The sequence below is a fragment of the Dipodomys spectabilis genome, unplaced genomic scaffold (assembly GCF_019054845.1).
Source record: "Dipodomys spectabilis isolate Male_0828 unplaced genomic scaffold, ASM1905484v1 ptg000586l, whole genome shotgun sequence".
Classification (NCBI taxonomy): Eukaryota; Metazoa; Chordata; class Mammalia; order Rodentia; family Heteromyidae; genus Dipodomys; species Dipodomys spectabilis.
The window spans coordinates 486087-511967 of record NW_024871263.1 but is presented as its reverse complement, the minus strand read 5'-3'; the positions used below and the strand labels follow the sequence as shown (position 1 = coordinate 511967).

Sequence of the window (25881 nt, the reverse complement as noted above, 5' to 3'; positions counted from 1 at the left end):
TCAAAGCAGACACCCTGAAAACATTACAGGAAAGAATAGGAGAAACTCTAGGGCTCCTTGGCACAGGCCCAAATTTTCTTAAGAAAGACCTAGAAACACAAAAAATCAAAAAAAGGTTGGACAAATGGGATTGCATGAAGCTGCAGAGCTTCTGCATGGCAAAGGACATAGCTAGCAAGATCAATAGAAAGCCCATGGATTGGGAGAAGATCTTCACTAGCCATACAACAGACAAGGGTCTCATATCTAAAATATACCTAGAACTCAAAAAATTAAATCCCCCAACAACAAATCTTCAAAGAAACAACTGCCCAATAAAAAAGTGGGCTAAAGACTTAAAGAGAAACTTCTCTGAAGAGGAAAGAAGGATGGCCAATAGACACAGGAAGAAATGCTCCACTTATCCGGCCATAAAAGAAATGCAAATCAAAACAACATTGAGATACCACCTCACCCCAGTTAGAATGGCTATAATCAAGAATCTAATCACAACAGATGATGGAGGGGATGTGGCCAAAAGGGAACCCTACTACATTGTTGGTGGGAGTGTAAACTTGTTCAACCACTTTGGAAAGCAGTATGGAGGTTCCTCAAAAGACTCCACATAGAGCTCCCCTATGACCCAGCAATCCAACTCTTGGGTATTTACCCAAAGGATCACAAACAAGGTTATACTAAAACTACCAGCACAACTACATTTATCATAGCATTATTTCCATATCTAAGATATGGAACCAACCCATATACCCCTCATTAGATGAATGGATCAAGAAAATGTGGTATATATTCTCTCTCTATAGATAGATAGATAGATAGATAGATAGATAGATAGATCTATATATACAGATAGATGTATACATCTATCTATCTATCTAAGATAGATATCTTTTAGATAGATAGATAGATAGATAATGGAAATCTATGCCTTCATCAGAAAGAATGGTGCTGCCCCATTATTTATGAAATGGAAAGAATTGGGAAAAAATTATATTAAGTGTATGTAAGGCAGGGCCAAAGAAACATGGGTCCCGTGGTTTCCCTTCTTTTTTTTTTTCTTCGTCCAGTCGTGGGGCCTGAACTCTGGGCCTGAGCACTGTCCCTCAGCTCTTCAGCTCAAGGCTAGTGCTCTACCACTTGAGCCATAGCACCACTTCCGGTGTTTGTCTTATGTGGTGCTGAGGAATCAAACCCAGGGCCTCAGGCATGCAAGGCAAGCGCTCTACCACTGAGCCACCTTCCCAGCCCCTTCCTTATTTGCAATAACTAGTATGTGTCTAGGACAAGCAGAAAAGCTCAAAAGCTATGTATATACGACCATATGAGATGATGTTAAGTAAAGTGAACCCCAAGACAGGGACACAAGTGGTTTTTATCTTTCTTGCTGTTGTTTTTAATGTATTTATAATGTACCATGTGATTTTTTTGTGTTGCTTTGTATGTCCCTCCCCCACGGTATAACCCCTGTTTTCACTGTATTTGATTCCAGGGCCCTGCGTCTTGTATATACATTTTTCTAATTTGGGGAGAGGAAGGGAAATAACAAAATGCTGATATAAGGATACAGGTTGACCCATTGTAACGAGATGTACAGGACAGGACACTACATTGAAAACGAACTTTACAACTCCGGGGGGGAGGAGGAGTCGGGGAGGTGGGGAATGAAGGAACAGTAGGGGAAAAATAAAGGAAGAGGTAACAATGCTTGATAAGAAATGTACTCATTCCTGGCACCGGTTTCTCACGCCTGTAATCCTAGCTGCTCAGGAGGCTGAGACCTGAGGATCATGGTTCAAAGCCAGCCCAGGCAGGAACTTCCATGAGACTCTTATCTCCAGTTAACCACCAGAAAACCAGAAGTGCCACAAAAACAAAAACAAAAACAAAAACATATGAATGAAAGAAATGTACTCATTACCTCACTCATGTAACTCTAACCCCTCTGTATAGCATTTTTACAATAAAAAACATATATAAAAAAAGAAAACTCTACTGCTACCATCATATGTAATGACAATGGACTAGGTGCTTTCTAAAATGTAAGATCAAAAACAAGGAAAGAGACTTTGTTTTTACAATTCCTATTCAGTATCATGCAGGAAATTCTAGCCTGGGAAATAAGGCAAGGGTTGTAGATTGCTTGTGTTTCCCCAAATCTCTAACCTTCAATGTGGCTTCCTTTGGAAATAGGGCCTTTAAGGAGCCGTGTGTGTGTGTGTGTGTGTGTGTGTGTGTGTGTGTGTGTGTGTGTGTGTGTGTAAAATAAGGTTTTTATTGTAGTCATCTGATGCAATAAGATTAGTGTCTCCCTTGTTTGTTCCCTCTCTCCCCTTTTTTTCCATTTTCATAAATATTATTTTATATGATCAGATGCACATAGGCATTGTGCCTTTGCATTCCTCTCTGAAGAGTATCCTCCTTTGGTCTTGCTGTGTGTTGAATGTCTAGCATCCTGTATAATTTATTATGTACCAGTGTATTTTAGATTTAGCTTCCACATATGAGAGAAAACATGTGTCATTTGTCTCTCTGAGCTTGGCTTATCTAACTTAACATGATTTGTTCTAGGTCCATCCATTTCTCTGTATCTCTTTCCTCTGTCTCTCTTTTTGTCTGCTCACAACCACAAATGGAAGTTCATATAAATACATAGAGAAGATATTCATCTATAAACCAAGAAAAACGAGTTATCAAGAACTCTGCCAAACCTTGGGATCCAAGACATCTAATACCTAGAACTGTGAGAAAATAAATTTCTTTTATTTAAGCTACTTAGTATATGGCAATTTTTGATGGAAGCCCTAGCAGATTAATAAAACAAATTAAAGAAGTAAATATAAATGGATTGGAAAGAAAAGGAAAAATAACTGTCTTTACTCACCAATGAAATATATTTGAAATATTTTTATTTTTTTTATTTTTTTTTAGGTCCAGTCGTGGGGCCTGGACTCTGGGCCTGGGCGCTGTCCCTCAGCTCTTCAGCTCAAGGCTAGCGCTCTACCACTTGAGCCACAGTGCCACTTCTGGCTTTTTTTCTTTTTGAAATATTTTTAAAAAGCAATGTCCTCAAGGGCTCTTTAGGAAAAGAGAAGAGGCTGGTATAACCCATAGGGAGCTGTGTGGGGAATGTAGCTATCCTGAATTCTTCCTGGTTTCCCTGTTGATCTAGTGGTTGAATCAAAATTTTGGCACATCTGTAAACCATTAAAGGCATAACAGTAGGGCAGTGCTTAGTGGCTGGGATGCTACAGCTAGCTCTACACAGGGACTGTGTTTTATAAACATTTTCTCAGCCCAGTTTTCCTATATGTAATAATGAAATTTTAGTATTGATATTTATAAGAATTACAGATTACTCAGTCTTTTCTTCCTTACTGGGTCATAAACTCCATGAATGAAATCCATGAATGTACAAAGTACTTGAGTCTCTATGATTTAATTATTCATAAATAATGGAGTGTGTCTCACGCTAGGAAAGTCCAAGATGAGGAGATCTAAAATACTCGTTTGAACTACTTTTTTCCTTCCTGAATTCCTCCACTTATCTCCTTCAATTTTGCATATGTATGATATTCTTACTCAAACACTTCTGGAAAGGGAGATAGTAATTCTTGTATGTTCTGTCCTACCAAAAATTGTGGAAATGGCTTAAATACTTCCTCTGATTTGAAGCCTTAACTCTCTTTTTAGTACTGGGCATTCCTGGACTTGGGATCATAGCTGGAATCTACAAAACCACCGTATTAGACACATTTATGATTTCACTTTGACACTTTCAGAAATCTGCTTATATTTTTCCATTCTAATCCCTCCTTAGAAATGTAACTTCTTTGCTGGAAAGTAATTAAACACTAAGGAAACATCTCCCAGTGACAGTCAGGTAACAAACGTGTGAATACCCTGAGTTCAGAAATAGCAGTTTGATTCTGAATTGAAGAACTAGTAGGGTCCTAAACTTGAGAATAAAATGTGTCTATTTACCTGTGCTTCATTCTCACAGAATTTTCTCAAAGGTGCAGGGGGCATCTCTTGAAGGTATAGCGGCACTCTGACAACTGTTCAAAATTCTTTGTTATTTGTAACCTTTCATATCGACCATGAGAAGTCTAACTGCAAATTAGAATGCAAGAGATAATGTGGGTCAGAAGAGTGTTCAACTGTATGTACAGAAAACTTTTAAGATTTACTCATCTAGTCCATTTTTCTTTCTAGAATAGAGCTGAGCTGAGTAAAAGATAAGAACATCAGGCCAGGTATCACTGGGTAATCCTAGTGACTCAGGAAGCTGAGATGTGAGTACCAAGAATTGAAACCAACTCTGACAGAAAAGTCCATGAAACTCTTATGTTCAACTACCAATCAAAGCACCAGAAGTAGAAATGTGTGTCAAGTGGTAGAGCACCAAGTAAAAGTGCAAGGCCCTAAATTGAAGCCCCACTACGAGGAGGAGGAGGAGGAGGAGGAGGAGGAGGAGGGAGGAAGGAAGGAAGGAAGGAAGGAAGGAAGGAAGGAAGGAAGGAAGGAGAGGGAAGGAAGAAGAAAAACGAAGGAGCAGGAGGAGGAGGAAGGAAGGAGGGAAGGAAGGAGGGAGAAGGAAGAAGAAAAAAAGAAGGAGCAGCAGGAGGAGGGAAGATTTGATGTTTCTCACTCTGTGCCTCATTCCTGCAGTGTGTCCATTGGAACCTGAGGTGAAAGGAAAGTCAGTAATGTAATTATGTCTTTATTTAAAGGCTTGTTCAGAGTTTTCACATTACTTTTAATATTGCATTAGATACAATTATTTAAAATATTTTAATGAATACATAATTAGATATTGCATTACTGCACTATTACAATAGCCAAACTATAGAATCATCCCAGATGCTCTACAGCTGATAAATGAATGAATCAAGAATACACACACACATACACACCATGAACACACACACGCACACACACATACACACGTGGGTGCGTGCGCGCGCGCGCACACACACACACACACACACACACACACACACGCCATTGCTTTATTATTTAGCCATAAAGAAAAAAAAATGTAACCAGTTCTCTTCACTAGCTCAGTCAGTTTTCTTCTGGTCTTTCAGTCTTTGAATCATGCTATCTATTTCCATGTGTTTGGAGAGTAAAAAGATGGTGGAGAGAGAGGATGAAGGAAAAATGGGGAAGAAATGATTCTGTAAAACAAAATGAAAATACTACTGTAAGGATGTCTAATATCACTGCTCCATCCCACATATCCTCCCGTCTAGCCACCCAAAGGTAATAACTCTTGCAGAGTAGTTTGGATTGATACTTTCTGTTCCCTCCATGGAGAAAGCTTTTCTCCCATCTACATCTGGGCATGGGGCACACACATTCACACCAGTACTAGGACTTGAACTCAGGACCCAGGTGCTGTCCCTTAGCTTTTACTCAGCTCAAGGCTGATGTTATACCAATTGAGCAACAGCTTTACTTCCAGGTTTGGGGTGGTTAATTGAAGATAAGAGTCTCAAGAGACTTTCTGCCCAGACTGGCTTCAAACCACAATTCTCATATTTCAGTCTCCTGTGTAGCTGGGATTAAAAGCTGTGAGCCAGCAAGATCCTAGTTTGTTATCTGTCTTCATAATACTTCATGGTCTAGTGTAAGTACTCTTTCTTCTCTGAAGCTGTTGCTATTATTTCTAATTATTTCTTTCTCTATTGTCTCAAAGTTTTCGCTTCCTATTTGTTTCAATATATGAACCACATATATTTATTGGTTAACTTGTCTTTCACACACCTATGAATAGGTTCATCCCTCCCACAAAACTAGAGGTCAATAAAGTATTAGATAATCTTGAGTGGATGAATGTATGAAATAAGATAAATGAAGAAAAAAAAGAAAAGAGGGCAGAAAATGCCACTTAAAGGGTTTCAAAGAAAGTTGATGTCAAGTAGCACAGTTGTAACAGTATGATTGTGCTAGGTAGAGTAAGTGATCAAGGATAACTTCCTTGAATGATGCAGCCTATCACTAAAATCAGAACCAGCAACAAATATCCATTTTAACTCAAATGTCTATAAGATTGGTGCCACTGACAGCTTTGCTTCTTCACTTATGAGACAAAGGGAATCAAAAAGTCACCAAGATAGCTCATGTTTAACCCTGGAGGACCAGTGGATTCCCCAGGAAGATTTAAAATAAGATTCTGTTCTTTTCTGTGATTTATTTTATATGTTGTTTTCTACTACCAGGGTTTGGACTCAAAACCTTGCACTCTCATCAGGCTTTCATGCTCATTGCTACACTATACCATTTCAAGAACACCTCCAGCCTAAGACTTTCTCTTCAACACTTACTTGTTTCCCTGATTCTAAGACTTGAACTCAAAGCCTTATTCTCACTCTGCTTGCTCATGGCTAGCATTCGACTACTTGAGCATCCATTACCTAGGTGAAAATAGAAATAGATACCTTGACAGGATGGGTTGTGTTGGGATAGAAAGATGGGAGACAATGGTGGAATGGATGACATTCATTAATGTGCATTATATGATAAATTTACAGCTTGAAGCAAAACACATCTGTACAACTATTTAAAGATAACAAAAATAAATTTAATTTTTAAAAAGTACATTTCTCCACTATGTATTTTAATGTATATTTAGCAAAAAAGTAAATAAAACTTTATAACTATTTTAAGTGTACAAAAAATAAGCTTCTAGAGTGCAGCATAGAATAAAGTACAATTTGAGGGGACTGTCTTTAAAAGTATTTTCAAATTAATTGCAGAAAAGTAAAATAGTCTATGTATGGGTGTTGGTGCCAGTGGGAAGGGGAAGGGTGAATGGCTCAAGTAACTGAAGGAGGTGGCTATGTATATTTTACTTCCGTGTATGAAAATAGAACAATGAAACCTATTGAAATTATTTTACAAGGGAGTGAAAAGAATAACTGATGGACAGTGTAAGGTTGATCAGGATACATTGTATGCATTCATGAAAAGACAAAATGTAATGTCCCTTCTACAACTAATGCTTGATAATAAAGTTTCTTTTAAAAGTAAAGTACCAGAATAAATTCACCATAAAATAAATGCAAGTAGAAGAGTAAAATGCTGTACATTAAATAGATACACATTTATTCATTTATATGTGTATATATATGTGCACATACATAATTTCTTATGAAAACAGTAGGTAGACAGTGTAGAGCTAGAGAGCACAGTTCTTTTGTTGTTGGTGCCAGGATATGAACTCTGACACTTGCACTTGGTAGGCATATACCCTACCATGTCAACCATTACTCCAGTCCAGGTTTTGAAATTATTTCCTATGGTATGATTTAGCTTGCTTCTCTATCATCTCAATTAATGATAAATGGAGATCATTTCAAAAGGTTTAATGAACTCAAGTCAAATACTTTTGGCTAGAATATGTAAGGATTTTAATGGATATTTTATTTTATATTTCATTTAATTTTATTTTAAAGGTGATGTACAGAGCATTTACACATATATTCATAAGGTATTTCTTGTCGAACATTGTTACCACTCCCTCATTTTCTCCCACTTGCCTTCGTCTCCAACTTCCCTCCCTCTAAAGTTGTAAAGTTCATATCCAACATACTGTCTTGAGAGTACTGCTGTTGCATTGTTTCACCCTTTGTTCTTTGTCTCACCGTTTTGTTATTTCCCTTTCTTTCCCCAAATCAGATAAATGTATATACAAGACACAGGGTACCAAAATCAAAAACAGTGACAACATGGAATAAACCAAAGGGGGAAAAAAAAGAAAAAAATAACTACACACAGCATTAAAAAACAAACAAAAAAAAAACAAACAAAAAAAATCCTCTTGCTTCCATATCTTGGAGATCGTTTCGATTAGCATCATTTTATATGGTCATACCACAGTAACTATTGAGCTATTGTGATCCTCTGCTAGGACTATCCTAGACATGAGGCTGAGATCTGAGGATCCTGATTCAAAGCCAGCCCAGGCAGGAAAGTCAGTGAGACTCTTATCTCCAATGAGCCACCGGAAAACCATATATGGATCTGTGGCTCCAAATGGTAGAGCACTAGCCTTGAGCACAAAAGTTCAGGAACAGCTCCTGTGCCCCAATTTCAAGATCCATGACTGACAAAAGAAAAAAAAGGAATTCTGTATGTTTTCAAATGAGAGTTGGGGGATGGCTCAGATGGTAGAGTATGGCCTTAAAGCACAAGGTCTTTACTTCAAAATGCAGTACCACAATGCTGGCAAAATTGGTTAACTACTTATAGAAAACTAAAGATAGATCCTTATATATCACCCTGCACCAGAATCAACTCCAAATGGATCACAGACCTCAAAGTCAAAGCAGACACTCTGAAAACATTACAGCATGGAATAGGAGAAACCCTAGGTCTCCTTGGCGCAGGCCGAAACTTTCTTACTAGAGACCCAGAAACACAACAAATCAAAGAAAGGTTGGACAAATGGGACTGCATGAAGTTGCAGAGCTTCTGCATGGCAAAGGACATAGCTAGCAAGACCAATAGCAAGCCCACGGTTTGGGAGAAGATCTTACAATGGACATACAATGGACAAGGATCTCATATCTAAAATATACTTGGAACTCAAAAAATTAAATCCCCCAACAACAAATCCTCAAAGAAACAACTGCCCAATAAATAAGTGGGCTAAAGACTTAAAGAGAAACTTCTCTGAAGAGGAAAGAAGGATGGCCAATAGACACATGAAGAAATGCTCAACCTCCCTAGCCATAAAAGAAATGCAAATCAAAACAACATTAAGACACCACCTCACCCCAGTTAGAATGGCAAAAATCAAGAACTCTAATAACAACAGATGGTGGACGGGATGTGGACAGAAGGGAACCTTACTTCATTGTTGGTGGGAGTGTAAACTTGTTCAACCACTTTGGAAAGTAGTATGGAGGTTCCTCAAAAGACTTCACATAGAACTCCCCTATGACCTAGCAATCCCACTTTTGGGCATTTACCCAAATGTTTACAAACAAGACCACACTAAAGCTACCAGCACAACTATGTTTATTGCAGCATTATTTACCATAGCTAAGATATGGAACCAACCCAGATGCCCCTCAGTAGATGAATGGATCAAGAAGATGTGGTATATATACACAATGGAATTCTATGCCTCCATCAGAAAGAATGACATTGCCCCATTTGTTAGGAAATGGAAAGACTTGGAAAAAAATATATTAAGTGAAGTAAGCCAAGCCCAAAGAAACATAGGTCCAATGGTTTCCCTTATTTGCAATATCTAGTATATGTCTGAGTCAAGCAGAAAAGGTCAGATAAGGTGATGTTAGGGAAATTAACCCTAAGATATGTATTCAAATGTTTTTCTTTCACACGATTGTTTCTAACGCATTTATATGATTATTTCTTTGTTGCTTTGTATGTCCCTCCCCCACAGTATAACCCCTGCTTTCACTGTATTTGATGTCGGTATAATTTGTGGAGAGGAAGGGGAAAAACAAGTCGCTTAAATAAGGATACAGATGGACCCATTGCAACAATGAGAAGTACAATTTGTTATGTCGAAAAAGAACTTTACAACTTTGGGGGGGGGGGCGGGGAGGATTGGGTGGGGGTGGGGGAAGGATGGGAAGGGATGGGAAGGGGAAACAAAGGAGGAGGCTACAATGCTTGATAAGAAATGTACTCATTATCTTGCCCATGTAATTGTAACTCCTCTGTACAGTATTTTCACAATAAAAAATAAATAATAATTAAAAAAACAAAATACAGTACCACAAAAAAAAAGTTAAATGTGAAGATAGGCTTAAAAAAATACTCTTGGCATTCTAATAAAAGTGACAAATTAGCACAGTAACACCCAGTTCACCAAGGTCAACCCAATGATTTAATGTTTTCCATTTATCTGCAGTTATGTTATTCCCAGGGAAATACCAACAAAAAGAAGTTTCCTTTAAATCCAGCTTCTGAGAAAACAAAAACTCTACTCTTACTTCTTCCTAAGCCTTTATATGGAGTGAGGACCCCTGTGCCATTATGTTCTCAATGAGCTGTGCGAGTACAAGTTCCACATTATCACAAAAGGCATACATGCTAGAAGTCTTAGAAATATGAAGTTCTATAATTTGGTTCAGAATAACAGTTATTCAGAATTCTTTATTCATTTCTATACTGTGACTATTATATTATAAATGTATGCATTAACCCACTAATTCATGTTTTCAATAGTACTTGATCCTATATCTATGATTATGCTAGGTTTGGTACAGTGCCTGTCCTCTAGTATTAGAAAATACACAGTCGTTTTCTTCCATATCTCCTGTCATCTGATTCTATAGTTTCTGGTGAATGGACAATAATGCTAAAAATAAAACCCAGCCTATTATGTTTCTAGAAAACATACGAGGGTAAATGTGGGACATTAAGGATGTCAAAGAATGTCTGAGTAGAACTTAAAAATCACTAACCAGCGACTGGGAAGTTGGCTCATTGGTAGAGTGCTTGCCTTGCATGCCTGAGGCCCTGGGTTCAATTCCTCAGCACCACATAAGCAAAAAGAAAAAAGCCAGAAGTGGCACTGTGGCTCAAGTGGTAGCGCACTAGCCTTAAGCTGGAGAGCTGAGTGACAGCGCTCTGCCCGAGTTCAGGCCCCAAGACCGGACCCCCCCCCAAAAAAAAAATTTAAAATAAATAAATAAATAAATGAATGAATAAATAAAAATCACTAACCATAAAAGAATTGATAAGTTTTAAAACAAACTCAACAAATTCTGCTAAGACAAAACACCATTATTAAATGAAAGGTTAAACTATATGTCAAGAAAAAATTTATAATACGTGTATTTTCAAAAAAATTGTATGTGGAACAAAGGCAACTGAGGAACATGTTTAATAAACTTTCACATTCCCAACCCCAGTGTATAAGAGTTCTCTTGGCTCCACATTATTATCCACACTCGTTAGTCCTTCTCTTAATATCCATCTTAATACATGTAAGGTGGTGTTATCATTTTAATTTACCTTTCCAAGGTGATACATGACACTGGACCACTTCATAGCCTGCTTTTGTTTGCATTTCTAATTTGCAACAAGGATTGTTCAGGCTCTTTGCTCATGTTTAATTGGGTTTTTTGTTTTGTTTTCATTTGTTGCTTGCAAGAAATCTGTATACTTGTTTATACCCTTCTACTAATTGTAAACACATTCTTTCATTTTGCAGGTTTTCTTTCATTATATATGTTTTGCCTTGGCTATGTTGGAGCATCTTAGGTCAATCTCTTATTTATTTATTTATTTATTTATGCTGATATTCTCGGGCTTGAATTCAGGGCTTGGGTGCTGTTCCTAGCTTTTCAGCTCAAGGCAGTGTTCTACCACTTGAGCCACAGCTCCTCTTTTGGATTTTGGGTGGTTATGTGGAGGTTATAGCTATGTGCATATGATCATATTAAATAATTTTTATCAAAATGAACTCCAAGTTATGGAACCAAGAAGTTTTTTTTTCCTTTGTTGCTGTTTTAAATTTCTGTACCTTTGTCTTGTTTGCAAGTTTTTTTTATTTTGGGGAATGTAATGGGGAGCTAGAAGTGGTGGGGCAAAGGGTGAACAACTGCAGTGGTGATACTAAAACTGTTGAAAGTGAACTATACCAATTGTGGGTAAGGACAGGAGGGAAAAACTGAAATAGAGTGAGGGAAGAGGTGACACTGTTCAAGAAGAAATGTACTCATTACTTGACTTACACAACTGTAACACATCCTTACATCACTTTTACAAAAACAATAAAATATGTATATTAGTAATAATAAGGACTAGCAATTCAAATAAAGAATATGTTGAAAAGAGCCCCACAGACTCTCTTAAAAGAGCTGGCTTTGATCTCCAGTCCTCAGACACCAGCCTCCTGGGTAGCTAGGATTACAGGCACAAGCCACCCGTGCCTGGCCTCACATTTAGTTTTAAAACCAAAGGATCTTTTGCTCTGCATTCTTGTACATCTTGTGGTTTCAGGTCTTCAGAATACTCTCTTTTCAGTTAATTTTTACCATGATATAAGAAATGATGATTTCGAACATTCCTCAGTACAATAAAGGCTGTATATGACAAACCTACAGCCAGCATTATACTCAATGGTGAAAAACTAAAGCCATTTCCTCTTAACTCAGGAACAAGACAAGGATGCCCACTCTCTCCACTTCTCTTCAATCTAGTGTTAGAATGCCTAGCTACAGCAATAAGACAAGATGCAGACATAAAGGGGATCCAAATAGGGAAAGAAGAAATAAAACTCTCCCTCTTTGCAGATGACATGATCTTGTATTTAAAGAATCCCATAGACTCCACTCCTAAATTACTTAAGCTGATTCAAAACTTTGGCAAAGTAGCAGGTTATAAAATTAACCCCCAAAAATCCATGGCTTTTCTGTATGCCAACAATGAGAAAAGTGTGGCTGAAATTAGGAAAGCAACTCCATTTGTAATAGCCCCACAAAAAATAAAATACCTAGGAATTAACTTAACTAAAGAAGTGAAGGACCTCTATGATGAAAACTTTAAAATCTTGAAAAAGGAAATCAACACAGAACTTAAAAAATGGCAAAACCTCCCATGCTCCTGGATTGGAAAGATTAACATTGTGAAAATGGCAATACTTCCCAAGGCTATCTACAAATTCAACGCAATACCTATCAAAATTCCACCCTCATTCTTCAAGGAAATAGAAGAGGCAATCCAAAAATTCATATGGAACAATAAAAGACCCCGAATAGCAAAAACGCTCCTCAACGGAAAGAACACTGCTGGAGGAATATCAATACCAAATTTCAAACTCTACTATAAAGCCATAGTAATCAAAACAGCTTGGTATTGGCATAAGAACAGACCTCAGGACCAATGGAATAGAATTGAAAACCCAGAAATGAACCTACAGACCTATAGCCATCTAATCTTCGATAAGGGAGCTAAAACAATAGAATGGAAGACAGACAGCCTCTTCAGTAAATGGTGCAGGCAAAACTGGTTAACTACATGTAGAAAACTAAAGCTAGATCCTTATATATCACCCTGCACCAGAATCAACTCCAAATGGATCAAAGACCTTGAACTCAAAGCAGAAACTCTGAAAACATTACAGGACGGAATAGGAGAAACCCTGGGTCTCCTTGGCTCAGGCCGAAATTTTCTGAATAGAGACCCGGAAACACAACAAATCAAAGAAAGGTTGGACAAATGGGATTGTATAAGGTTGCAGAGCTTCTGCAGGGCAAATGACATAGCTAGCAAGATCAATAGAAAGCCCACGGATTGGGAGAAGATCTTTACTAGCCATACAACGGACAAGGGTCTCATATCTAAAATATACTTGGAACTCAAAAAATTAAACCCCCCAACAACAAATCCTCAAAGAAACAACTGCCCAATAAATAAGTGGGCGAAAGACTTAAAGAGAAACTTCTCTGAAGAAGAAAGAAGGATGGCCAATAGACACATGAAGAAATGTTCAACATCCCTAGCCATAAAAGAAATGCAAATCAAAACAACATTGAGATATCACCTCACTCCAGTTAGAACGGCAAAAATCAAGAACTCTAACAACAACAGATGCTGGAGGGGATGTGGACAGAAAGGAACCTTACTTCATTGTTGGTGGGAATGTAAACTTGTTCAACCACTTTGGAAAGCAGTATGGAGGTTCCTCAAAAGACTTCACATAGAACTCCCCTATGACCCAGCAATCCCACTTTTGGGCATTTACCCTAATGTTTACAAACAAGACCACACTAAAGCTACCAGCACAACTATGTTTATTGCAGCATTATTTACCATAGCTAAGATATGGAACCAACCCAGATGCCCCTCAGTAGATGAATGGATCAAGAAGATGTGGTATATATACACAATGGAATTCTATGCCTCCATCAGAAAGAATGACATTGCCCCATTTGTTAGGAAATGGAAAGGCTTGGAAAAAATTATATTAAGTGAAGTAAGCCAGGCCCAAAGAAACATAGGTCCCATGGTTACCCTTATTTGCAATATCTAGTATAGGTATGAGTCAAGCGGAAAAAGTCAGAGAATGTGATGTTAGGAAAACGAACCCTCAAGTATGTATTTTAATGTTTTTGTTTCATTCATGCATGTGTTTCTAACGCATTTATAATATTATTTCTTTGTTGCTTTGTATGTCCCTCCCCCACAGTGTAACCCCCGCTTTCACTATATTTTATGTCAGTATAACATGTGGAGGAGACGGGGACAAACAAGTCGTTTAAGGATTCAGGTGGACCTGTTGCAGCAATGAGAAGTACAAAATGTCATGTCAAAACCAGCTTTACAATGTCGGTGGGGGGGAGGGAGGGGGGGTATGATTGGGTGGGGGGGAGGGGGGAGGCTGGGAAGGGAGGTGAAGGGTAAACAAAGGAGGAGGCTGCAATGCTTGGTAAGAAATGTATGCATTTTCCTGCCCATGTAATTGTAACCCCTCTGTACAGTATGTTTTCAAATAAAATAAAATAAAAAAAAAAGAAATGATGATTTCATTCTTCCACATATAAATAGCACATTTTCCAGCACCAGTTATTAAAGTAAAAAGAAATATTGTGAAGAACATATGTGCATGTGTGTGTGCATATATGTAGCAGGCAGCTTCACTCTAATGAAATGCCAGAGGAAACTGATTCTCTCTTGTGCATTCTTGTTCCCTTTGTCAAAAATTATTGTTTTCTATATGCTGATGTTTTGGGAGAAGTCTCTATTCTATTCTATTGACCTCTGTTTTTATGCTAGTACCATACTGTTTGAACTACTACAGCTTTGTAAGCTTGTGAGAAATTACAAAGCATGATACCTCCAGCTTTCTTCGTTCTCAAAATTACTTTGGCTCTATATAGCGTTTAGGACTGCTTTTTCCTATTTCCAGAAAAAATACCATTGGTATTTTGATAGGGATTACATTAAATCTATAGGTTATTTTGGGGTTTCCTAGATAATATGTATTCATTCAAACTATGTACAGAGAGCATCGTTCCAATTATTTATATATTCCCCAATTTCTTTCAGTACCATAATTTTAAATGTATAGATCTTTCACCTCCTTGGTAAATTTTATTGTGAAGTATTTTAAGTCCTTGTGATACTATTATGAATGGACTTGTTTTCTTAATTTCTTCTTGAACAGTTATTGATATAAAAACACTATCCATTGGCAAATATGTAGCACTTTTTATTTATTCACTTTTAATTGAAAGCTAAAATATGTATTTCTAATGTACAGCACGACTTTTTGATGAGCATAATATTGCAAAATGATTAAGCCAAGTTAGTTGACAACAACAAGCTAGAGGCATGGCAAAGCAGTATCAAACTAATCTTGGAAGTGGGAGATCCTAGGTTCAAACCCCAAAGCCCCACTACAAAATAATAATTCTTTTTACAATATTCAAGTACACAATATATTCTTAAAACCTCCTATTTGCTGAGTGGAATTTATTTCTCCTTAGATGACTAAAGTTTTGTGTCATTTGAATAATCACATTTATTAGTTCAAATTTTGGGGGGATTTCTGAGGATTTTCCATATAAAATAATATTATCTGCAAGCAGCATGATTTGCATGCCATATTCTAACTTGCTACTTTCTTTTTTGTTAATTATTTGTAGGTACAAATTATGGGTCGTCTTACTTGTTTTTTTGCATATATTATAAAGCCTACACTATTTGCCTTTCTGTTTCTATTATTTTGTTTGCTATGATACTTTCCAGTTCCATATATGCAAATTGTGAAAAATTATGCAAAATGAATGATTTTATTTTTCTTCATAGGTAAATGATACTTCATATGCCATAATTTCTTTTTCTTTGAAATTGAAATTTTAATATTTTAATTACCTTTAAAGTAGTTGTACAAAGAGGTTTCAATTCAACATGCCAGTTTATGAGTATAATGTATCTTCATCAATACCAATCCTTCCATCATTCTTCCCCATCTCTTCTAACCCACTCATCCCTTCAAGTTACCCGATCCTTAGATGAGAACAAGAATGCACTCTGATTGCAGAGAGAGGGAGAACTTTGTGATGGACAGCCCCTGTGACTGCCCTGATCACTATGAGGGAGAGACAGAGACAGAGATTGCTTGCTGCATTTGATTTCTTCTAGTTTATATCCAGATTTCTTCTAGTTTATATATGGAATTTGGAAGCAGCCAATGACAGGCTAAAAAATTCTGCTGGATTTTAGAGTAAAACATTTATTAAATCTATAGGTTAGTTTTGGAAGGATTTATATTGGGGGAATGGGGATGGGAAGGGATAATGGAAAAACAGAGTGGATAATAATGTTTGACAAGAAACGTACTCATAACCTGACTTATGTAACTGTAAACCCTCTGTACAACACTTTTACAATAAAATAAAATAATGAACAATAAATAAGTGAAATGATAGCTTTTAAATAAAGATATGTTTTTCACCATTATAAAAAAATTTTAAGGTTAATTTCATGTTTATTAATTTGAACAATTCTTTTATTTATTGAAAGTATTTTGTAATTTTTAGAATATTCACACATATATAGCTATTTAATGCTTTTAGTGTTATCATACATTGTAAAGCTTTTAAATTTCTATTTCTAATTATTCATTGATAGCATATAAATGTGTAATTAAGTTTTAATATTGGCCCTGTGTTCCTCAGAAGTTAATATGTAGACAATCATGATGTCTGAAAATAGAGAAAATATTTTTCTTTATTTCCTTTCTGTGTTTTATAGATACCCATTATCTGATCACATTATTCCTATTCCTCCTTGGCTTAGAGTTTCTATTATGAATGCGTGTTAATTTTGTCAAATGTTTTTCTCTACATCTCTTTGAGATAATGGTATTTATCATTTTATTGACATCGTGAAATAAATATATTGAAACCTTGGTTTTTCAACTAGATATTTCATTGCAAAAATTAATCCCACTTGGCATCGCAGTATTATTTTTATAAGGATTGGGTTTTATTTGATTGTATTTGGTTGAGGATTTTCTCGATGCTCATGATAGATTTTGATCTATAGTTTTCTTTCCTGTTAATGTTTTTGGCAGGTTTGTGTATCAGGCTAACAATTACCTTATTAAATATCTTCCCAAACACATGATGTAAATCAGTACTTTGCTTCATAATTTTTAGTGGATTTCACCATATAAGCCAGCTACACCTGGAGTGTTTCCTCTGAAAATATTCTAAACACTTTAATAAATGTATGACTATTCAAGCTATGTAATTATTTTTATTAATCTTTGTTAGATTCTGTTTTTTAATCTGTAGTTCTACTTTAAGTTGTTGACCTTGTGAGCATAAAGTTGTTCATATTCCCTTCTTTTGATCAGGATTTCTTTTATTAATCATAAGTTCTTATTTTACAGCTTCAGTGATTTTTGCCTTTGTATTTATTGATATTTTTCTTCTGCTTATTTAGTGTTTAATTTGTTTTTCCCTTTCCATTTTCTCTTTTTTCATAAGTTTTTTATTGTGAATGTACTGTATAGAGGGGTTACAGTCACATGAGCAAGGTAATGAGTACATTTCTTATCAAGCATTGTTGCCTGCTCCGTAATTTTTCCCCTTCCATTCCTTCCCTCCCATCTCCACAACTACATTCCCCGCCCTCTCTCACCCCCCTCGCCTAAATTATAAACTTCATTTTTCAGCATAGCATCTTATACATCACATTGTTGCAATGTGTCAACCTGTATACATATGTAAACAATTTGTTTTTTTTCCTTCTGATCCCCAAATTGTACCAACATCAAATACAGTGAAACAGGAGTTATACTGTGGGGGAGGGACATACAAAGAAAAAAAAAACACGTAGTACCTTATAAATAGGTTAGAAACAATAGGAAGGAAGAAAAACCCACTTGTGTCCTATCTTGGAGTTCATTTCGCCTAACATCATCTTATCTGACCTTTTCTGCTTGTCTCAGACATATACTACTTATTGCAAATAAGGGAAACCATGGGACCTATGTTTCTTTGGGCCTGGCTTACTTCACTAAATATAATTTTTTCAAAGTCTTTCCATTTCCTAACAAATGGGGCAATGTCATTCTTTCTGATGGAGGCATAGAATTCCATTGTGTATATATACCACATTTTCTTGATCCATTCATCTAATAAGGGCATCTGGGTTGGTTCCATATCTTAGCTATGGGAAATAATGCGGCAATAAATATAGTTGTCCAGGAAGCTTACTAATGGTCTTGTTTGTGATCATTTGGGTAAATGCCCAAAAGTGGGATTGCTGGGTAATAGAGGAGCTCTATGTGAAGTCTTTTGAGGAACCTCCATACTACTTTCCAAAGTGATTGAACACGTTTACACTCCCACCAACAATGCAGTAAGGTTCCCTTCTGTCCACATCCCCTCCAGCATCTGTTGTTATTAGAGTTCTTGATTCTAACCATTCTAACTGGGGTGAGGTGGTATCTCAATGTTGCTTTGATATGCATTTCTTTTATGACTAGAGAGGTTGAGCATTTCTTCATGTGTATTTGGCCATTCAGATTTCCTATTCAGAAAAGTTTCTCTGTAATTGTTTAGCCCAATTATTTATCGGGCAGTTGTTTCTTTGAGGATTTGTTGTTGGGGGATTTAATTTTTTGAGTTCCAGTTATATTTTAGATATGAGACCCTTGTCCATTGTACAGCTAGTGAAGATCATCTCTGAGTCCGTGGGCTTTCTATTGGTGTTGCTAGCTATGTCCTTTGCCATGCAGAAGTTCTGCAATTTCATACAATCCCATTTGTCCAATCTTCCTTTGATTTGTTGTGTTTCTGGGTCTCTATGAAGAAAATTTCGGCCTGTGCTAAGGAGACCTAGGGTTTCTTCTATTCTATCCTGTAATGTTGTCAGGGTGTCTGTTTTGACTTCAAGATCTTTGATCCATTTGGAGTTGACTCTGGTGCAGGGTGATAAATAAGGATCTAGCTTTAGTTTTCTACAAGTGATTAACCAATTTTGCCAGCACCATTTACTGAAGAGGCTGTCTTTCTTCCATTCTATTTTTTTAGCTCCCTTATCGAAGATTAGATGGCTATATGTGGATTCATTTCTGGTTCTTCATTTCTATTCCATTAGTCCTGAGTTCTCTTCTTGTGCCAGGACCAAGCTGTTTTGATTACTGTGGCTTTGTAGTAGAGTTTGAAATATGGTATTGATATTCCTCCAGCACTGTTCTTTCTGTGAAGGATCGTTTTTGCTATTCAAGCTCTTTTATTGTTCCACATGAAGTTTTGGGTTGAATCTTCTATTTCTTTGAAGAATGAGGTTGGAATATTGGTAGATATTGCATTCAATTTGTAAATAGCCTTGGGAAGTATTGCCATTTGGACAATGTTGATCCTTCCAATCCAGGAGCATGGGAGTTTTTGTCATTTTCTAAGTTCTGTTTTGATTTCCTTTTTCAAGGTTTTAAAGTTTTCATTATAGAGGTCCTTCACTTCTTTGGTTAAGTTAATTGCTAGGTATCTTATTTTTTGTGGGGCTATTACAAATGGAGTGGCTTTCCTGATTTCAGCCATACTCTCATTGTTGGCATACAGATAAGCCATTGATTTTTGAGGGTTAATTTTACAACCTGCGACTTTGCCAAAGTTTTGAATTACATCAAGAACTTTGGAAATGAGGTCCACGGGATTCTTTAAATACAAGATCATGTCATCTGCAAAGAGGGAGAGTTTTACTTCTTCTTTCCCTATTTGGATCCCTTTTGTTTGCATCTTGTCTTATTGCTGCAGTTAGTCATTCTAATACTAAATTGAAGAGAAGTAGAGAGAGTGGACATCCTTGTCTGGTTCCTGAGTTTACAGGAAATGGCTTTAGTTTTACAACATTAAGTATAATGCTGGCTGTAAGTTTGTCATACACAGTCTTTATTGTATTGAGGAATGATCCATGGCTTCCTAGTTTTTCCAAATCCTTCTTCATGAATCACTGTTGGATCTTGTCAAATGCTTTTTCTTCATCTATTGAGATAACCATGTGGTTCTTATCCTTGTTCTTGTTTAGGTGATGCATTATATTAATTGATATATTGAACCAGCTTTGCATCCCTGAAATGAATCCTGTTTGATCATAGTGTAAGATTCTTTGGATGAATTGAAGAAGGTGATTACCCTTTTCTCCTTGACAGCTTTAAGGATCCTTTTCTTGGTCTGAATTAATCCTGTGCGGATTATAATGTGACAGTGGGAACCCCTGTTCTGGTCTGGTCTATTTGAGGTTCTAAAAGCTTCTTGTTTCTGAATAGGCCTATCTTTTTGCATGTTTGGGAAGTTCTCTGCTAGGATCCTGTTAAACAAATTTCCTAGACCATTAACTTCTGTCTCTAGGTGCTCCTCTATACCCATTATCCTCAGATTAAGCCTTCTGATGGTGTCTTCTAAATGTTGAATAAATATATTATATTTCTTGGATTTGTCTTGGACAGTTGTATGTTCTTTCTCTATAATATCTAGACTGTCTTCAATCCCCCAGATTTGATCTTCTGCATGGTCCTTACTGTCAAGACTTTCTACTTTGTTTTTTATTTCTTTTCCTTCTAATTGGTCAGCTTTGATGGCTTCAAATTCTTTGTTGGAGCTTTGTTTTGGATCTTGTATGAACTTCTTTACTTCCATAATTTGGCATTCAAAATTTACTCTCAAATCACTTAGTTGACTTGTTATGGTTTCCTTGGACTCCCTTTCCTTCTGACTTGCTCCATTCAGCATTCCCTTTGTGTTCTCCCTGAATTCCTTCAACTGTCTGTTTATGGATTCCATGAATGCCTCTATTGATCTTTGTCTATTCTCATCCTGCTTACGCAATTCCTGTATTACACTTTGATTAGCTTCCTCACGTTCACACAATTCCTGTGTTTCTCTTTGACTGTTCTCAACCTGGTCATGCAATTCCTCTTTCTTTCTTTGACTTTTGTCAGCCTACTCATGCAATTCCTGTATTAATCTTTGAGTACCTTCCTCATGCTCATGAGATTTCTGCAGTAATTTTTTGTTATCTTCAACATGCTCTTGAAGTTCCTGTATTAATCTTTGCTTTGCCTTGTCTCACTCTCTATCATGCTCGCACTGAATCCTTTGTAGTTTTTAAATCTTTTCATTCACCATGTTTACCAGTAGTATTTGTAGAGCTTTTTGGGAACTCTTCTCTGGATTATTCATTAACTTTTCTGTTACCTTATTATCATGAGTGGGAACTGAGAGACCCGAACTTGTCATTTTTCTTGTGTTTCTCCCACTTGTTCTGTCCATTTGGTATGAAAGTAACACTAATTTTGTGCTACAACACTATTTTAAGGCAAGCATCAACCAGAGTACTGAAGTTGCACAGTCAAAATGTCTGCAGATGCAATCTAGTTCAATAGATACAATCTATTCAACTTCAATCAACTATGGATTAATGGGCTAAGAACATCCAAGTAGGATTCAGCAAACCAGAAATTATTAGATTTAAGGAGAATTGTGGGGAAAAATATGATTAGAGGGATGTGGAGAGGTAAAAAGAGAGTGAATTTAATCAAGTACTAATCTCAGAGAGGGAAGTGGATAGGACAGAATTATAGGAGAGAGATTAAAAAAAAACAAGAAAAAAATGGAAAAAATTTAAATTTAAAATATGAAACACTTAAAATTATAAAGAAATGATAATGAGAGAAGAAAATGATAGGATGAGAGGAGGGGAAAGATAAAAAGGAAAAATTTAAAAATTAAAAATAAAAATCCTTAGAATTGGAATACTTGAAAGTTATATAGGTATAAAAAATAATACTACTATTAAAAAAGTTAAGCCTAAGAGCTTTTGAATTGGTTAATAAGTTTCTGGATTAAGTATGTACACAATGAGGGATAAGGTCTAATAATCCATGACGGGTATATATATATATATGGGGATGAGCAGAACAACAATTCAGTCATGCAAAAAAGAAAGAAAAAAGAAAAAGGAAAGGACCAAAAGGTCAAAAGAGATTTTTGTTAAAAAGCACACACACACATACACTCCTTAAATAAAAATTATGAAAGAAAAAAGAAAAAAATAGAAACCAATTAAAAATAGTAATAAAAAACAGGTAGAAAAAAGTTCTTTAATTTTTTTTTTTTTTTTTTGGTGGAGAAGGAAGATCTTTGTCTCCCCTGTGTGTGTAACCAGTCCCTTGGTGGAGTCTCTGGTCTGCTTGTGGTGTTTGGTTTTCCTGTGGCTTGACTGGTTTCTTAAGTCAGTTTGTTTGAGCAGGCAGAGAGGTCTGCCCTACCCAGGACTTTGTGATCCTCCTCTCAGGCTAGTTCAGTAGGAGGGAGGTCTGCTTTGAGTATCACAAAAGAGGGAGATGGCTGTTTCCTCAAGTTTGGAGATGTGATGAGGATAGGTTCTGGGCAGGGTTGAGGCCTTTCAGTGATCAGGAGCTTTTCCCTGAGAGGCTAGCTCCAGAGATACTCACAGAGTCCATTCTCAGGGTTTATGTTTACTGAGTTTCAATTGTTTGTCTAGGCTGCTGTAGGGAGGGGCAGCCTCTGGCTCTGTTTACCCAGTGAAGAAAGTCACTCCTCTCAGGGTGGAGCCTTGGTGATGTGACTTTCCCCTGGGTAGAGCTGAGCCTGGCAGGTCAGGTAAATATTTCCTTCCAAGGTCTGGGTTGGAGCTAGCTGCTGGGCCTTGCCTTTTTCAGTATCAAAGATGGAGATCTTCTCAGGTGGTGGGGGAGGAGCTGCCTTCCCATGGCGGCTTTGTGAGGAGTGAGGATGTCAGGGTTCTACTCACTCCAGACTCTTGGTTCTTGGGCTGTCCCTGGTCTGCGATCATCAGGATCTTCATTCTGCTCCTTGTCAGTTCTTGCTGGTAGTGAGTAGAATTCATTTGCATGCTGCATCTGGCACCTTTGTCCAAGACTTTCTGTGCAGCTACCAGCAAGTGTTCAGATATGTGTCCTTGACCACACTGCCTGGATTTTTCCTCTTTGGCCAAACTCTCTGTACTGTGATGGCACACTTGGTGTGATTCTCTAGCCTAGGACTGTTCACTGGAACACTGAAACTGCTTTCTATGCGAGAGCTTGTTTAGCCTCCATCTTCTCCTCCACCAACTTTCTCTGCTCTCTCCTTTCCATTTCCTTAAGATGGGAAGTTGAGGAGAGTAATTTGACACCTTTTTAAAATATAACTAACCAATGATATAATGAAGTCATTTTCATTCTGTATGCTTTCAGCTACTAGGCAATAGGTAAATATTTTCTGAGTTGATTATGCTGTTTCCCAACTTTCACCACTCATTAGCCCTTACTTCAAGAAATTTTCTTGAGCATGAAAATACGTAGTATGCTTCTGATGCTAATCAACCTGTACCATGTTCACTGCATCCTATTTACCCCATAAACTACAACTTTAAACTCGAGGAATGTAAAAACTCCTTACTGCAGAGAGATTGTAGCAGGGAGTAATACTGAAAGAAAGAATCCATTAAGATGCAATTTTCATTCTTTTATCTTTTTACTCATGACTTGGTCTGGAAGAGTGAGCCTTAATCATGGAGTTGTGCAGAAGTGGTTCTGGCACTGATAGCTAAACATTGGCTACAGGAAAAGAGACAATGAAAGGGAGCTCCTATCTTCCTAAGAATCCAGGAAAACACTTAGCACATCACACCTATGTGTACCTTTCCCTGTTTATTGCCTTGCCTCTAGTATCCTGTATGCTGTCCTGGATTTCATAAACATTGAGTGTTAACATACTACATTGTCTAATAGAAGGTCTAATCGTTACCAAGCTGCAAATCTACATTCTTTCTGTCAGTCTACAATCTTCTTGCCAACCAATCTGAAGAGAACCTGGAAGTTTAGTCCATTTCAGCTAGATGCAAACATCAGTTTCTAGAGGCTATTTTAGAAACCTTATATTCCTTTTCACACTCATTCATATTTACCCAGTCATCTCTTTATAGCTTTGTTTCCCACTCCTCAATCTGGGCTTGACAAAAAGCTTCCTTGGAAGTCATCTTTACTGTAAGAAGTTTAGATACTTCCTTTTTGGTCTTATTCTTGGTCATTTTCAACTGTATAGGCCTGATGGCTATTTCTCACAGCCTCTGGACCCCTTGGAACATCTTTACTTTCTATTCTCTAACTTGGCTTTTTTTCTTTCACTTTCCATATTAACAAAAGTATGTCTTTTAGGCAGAAGGGATATAGTTTGTGCAATGTCCCAGGGGACCATTGAAAAACTCCAAAAGGCAGTTTGTATAAGGCTGCTTTATATGGCCATTGTTTAGTGTGATGGACTCCATGCTAGAAATAAAAAACAAACTTAACAAGCAGGTTGAGAATACAGGGACCAAAATTCCCTTTCTGAAGGATCCCAAACAGTTGTAGCCCTGTTTGCTCTCTCTCAGCAAAAGTAGCCCCAAAGAGGTCATTGCCCCTATTCTCTAATAGCAGTTAGGGTTTACATCCAAAAAGGAGGAAAGAAAGGAGAAAGGGGAACAATTAGGTAGGGAGAGATAAAAAGTGGTAGACATAACAAGTGCCAAATAACGTGTGTCCTATCTTGGCACTTCTTGTTCCCATAGCTCCTCAGGCTCAGGTTCAAATGCTTTTTTCTTCCCATAATGCTGTGAGTTATTGCACAAATGTTTCCTCTTCCCATGATGCTCTGAGCGTCCACTGAATCAGTTGAGCCATGATAGTGCAGGCAAAAGCTTTCATGCAATCAGCACATATCCCAGGGGAAGAGACACAGGATGAGTCCTGCTGGATTATAAAACTGCCCTTGAGGCTGCTCTCCCACTATAGAGTACCTTTTTACTTTCCTTTCTGTCATGACTTTCTTTTCACTTTCAAATAAACTTATTGTTCAAATTTTCAGAAAAGAAAAACGGTGTCAACAACATTCCTAGAATTTTTACAGAAAAAAAAAAAATTATCATTATCCCACCAACCTAAAATAATTCCTTCAACAAATACTGTTTATTTTTTGTTCTCTGGAGCTTCCATTGCTGTCATACTATGTGCAATTGAGGAATGATATATAGAGACCATCTAGCTACTCTGGGCTAGAGACAAGAATGTTGCCCTGAAATTTTCCCTTCCAATTTTTGCCTTATAGTAGAGCTTTCCCAACATAGTAATCACATTCTACAGACAATTTGTGTTTCCTGCTTTTCCACTTAAGTTAACATAAGTATTTTCCACATTTTTAACAGATTTATAGTTATACTTAATCGCTGCATAATAATTCATTGACAGATTGGAGTATAATTTACTTGTTATCCAATTGCTGATCATTTAGACTAGACTTACATTTTCTCAGTTACAGACAATGGTGCAGTGAACATTTTATTGCTTATATCTTTCAATTTTTCATTTAGATTATTACAAAATAATTTCAGCATTTTTATCAATGTGAAACATATTGCTCTGTCCATGTTTGTATTTTCTCTGAACTAAAAAAAGTCCTTCCCAATGTGTCTAGCAGAAGTCTGATTTTTATCTACCCATCTTCATTCTGTCTATAAGCAACGGTGTAGTGGTAAATGTTTCATAACCAGATTTCTGGGGGGGGGGGGGAATTTTAAGTCCTGATTTGTGTTTGTCATTATCCAGGAGGTAAATATTCCCTTCATGGCCAATTTCAAGCTAGCAAAGTGACGTTATTGAGTACAGTGTTGCAAAGAGATGTACACAAACAGTGCTAACAATTTAGTACCAGCCAGCCTTAGCATACCACAGATATAAAGCAAAATAATAGAATGTGGCTGTTTTCCTCTCAAAAGAGGAAGCTTTTTAAGCTACAATGGCCTTGACATAGCTGAGCTGGAGCAAAAGGGCCAGTCTTTAGAGGTCAGACTTTTTTGTGTGTGCCATTACTGGGG

At 37.0% G+C, this 25881-nt stretch overlaps 1 protein-coding gene across 1 annotated transcript in view; it reads right to left on the bottom strand.

Annotated features, from left to right (window-relative positions):
* The window catches only part of LOC122100581 (probable G-protein coupled receptor 83), a 105476-nt gene extending 82588 nt beyond the window's left edge, over positions 1-22888 (bottom strand). Inside the window, exon 1 of the mRNA XM_042670906.1 lies at positions 22780-22888. Within this exon, the coding sequence (XP_042526840.1) occupies positions 22780-22888 (109 nt within the window). The remainder of the gene's footprint in view (positions 1-22779) is intronic.
* Positions 22889-25881: the final 2993 nt, after the last annotated feature.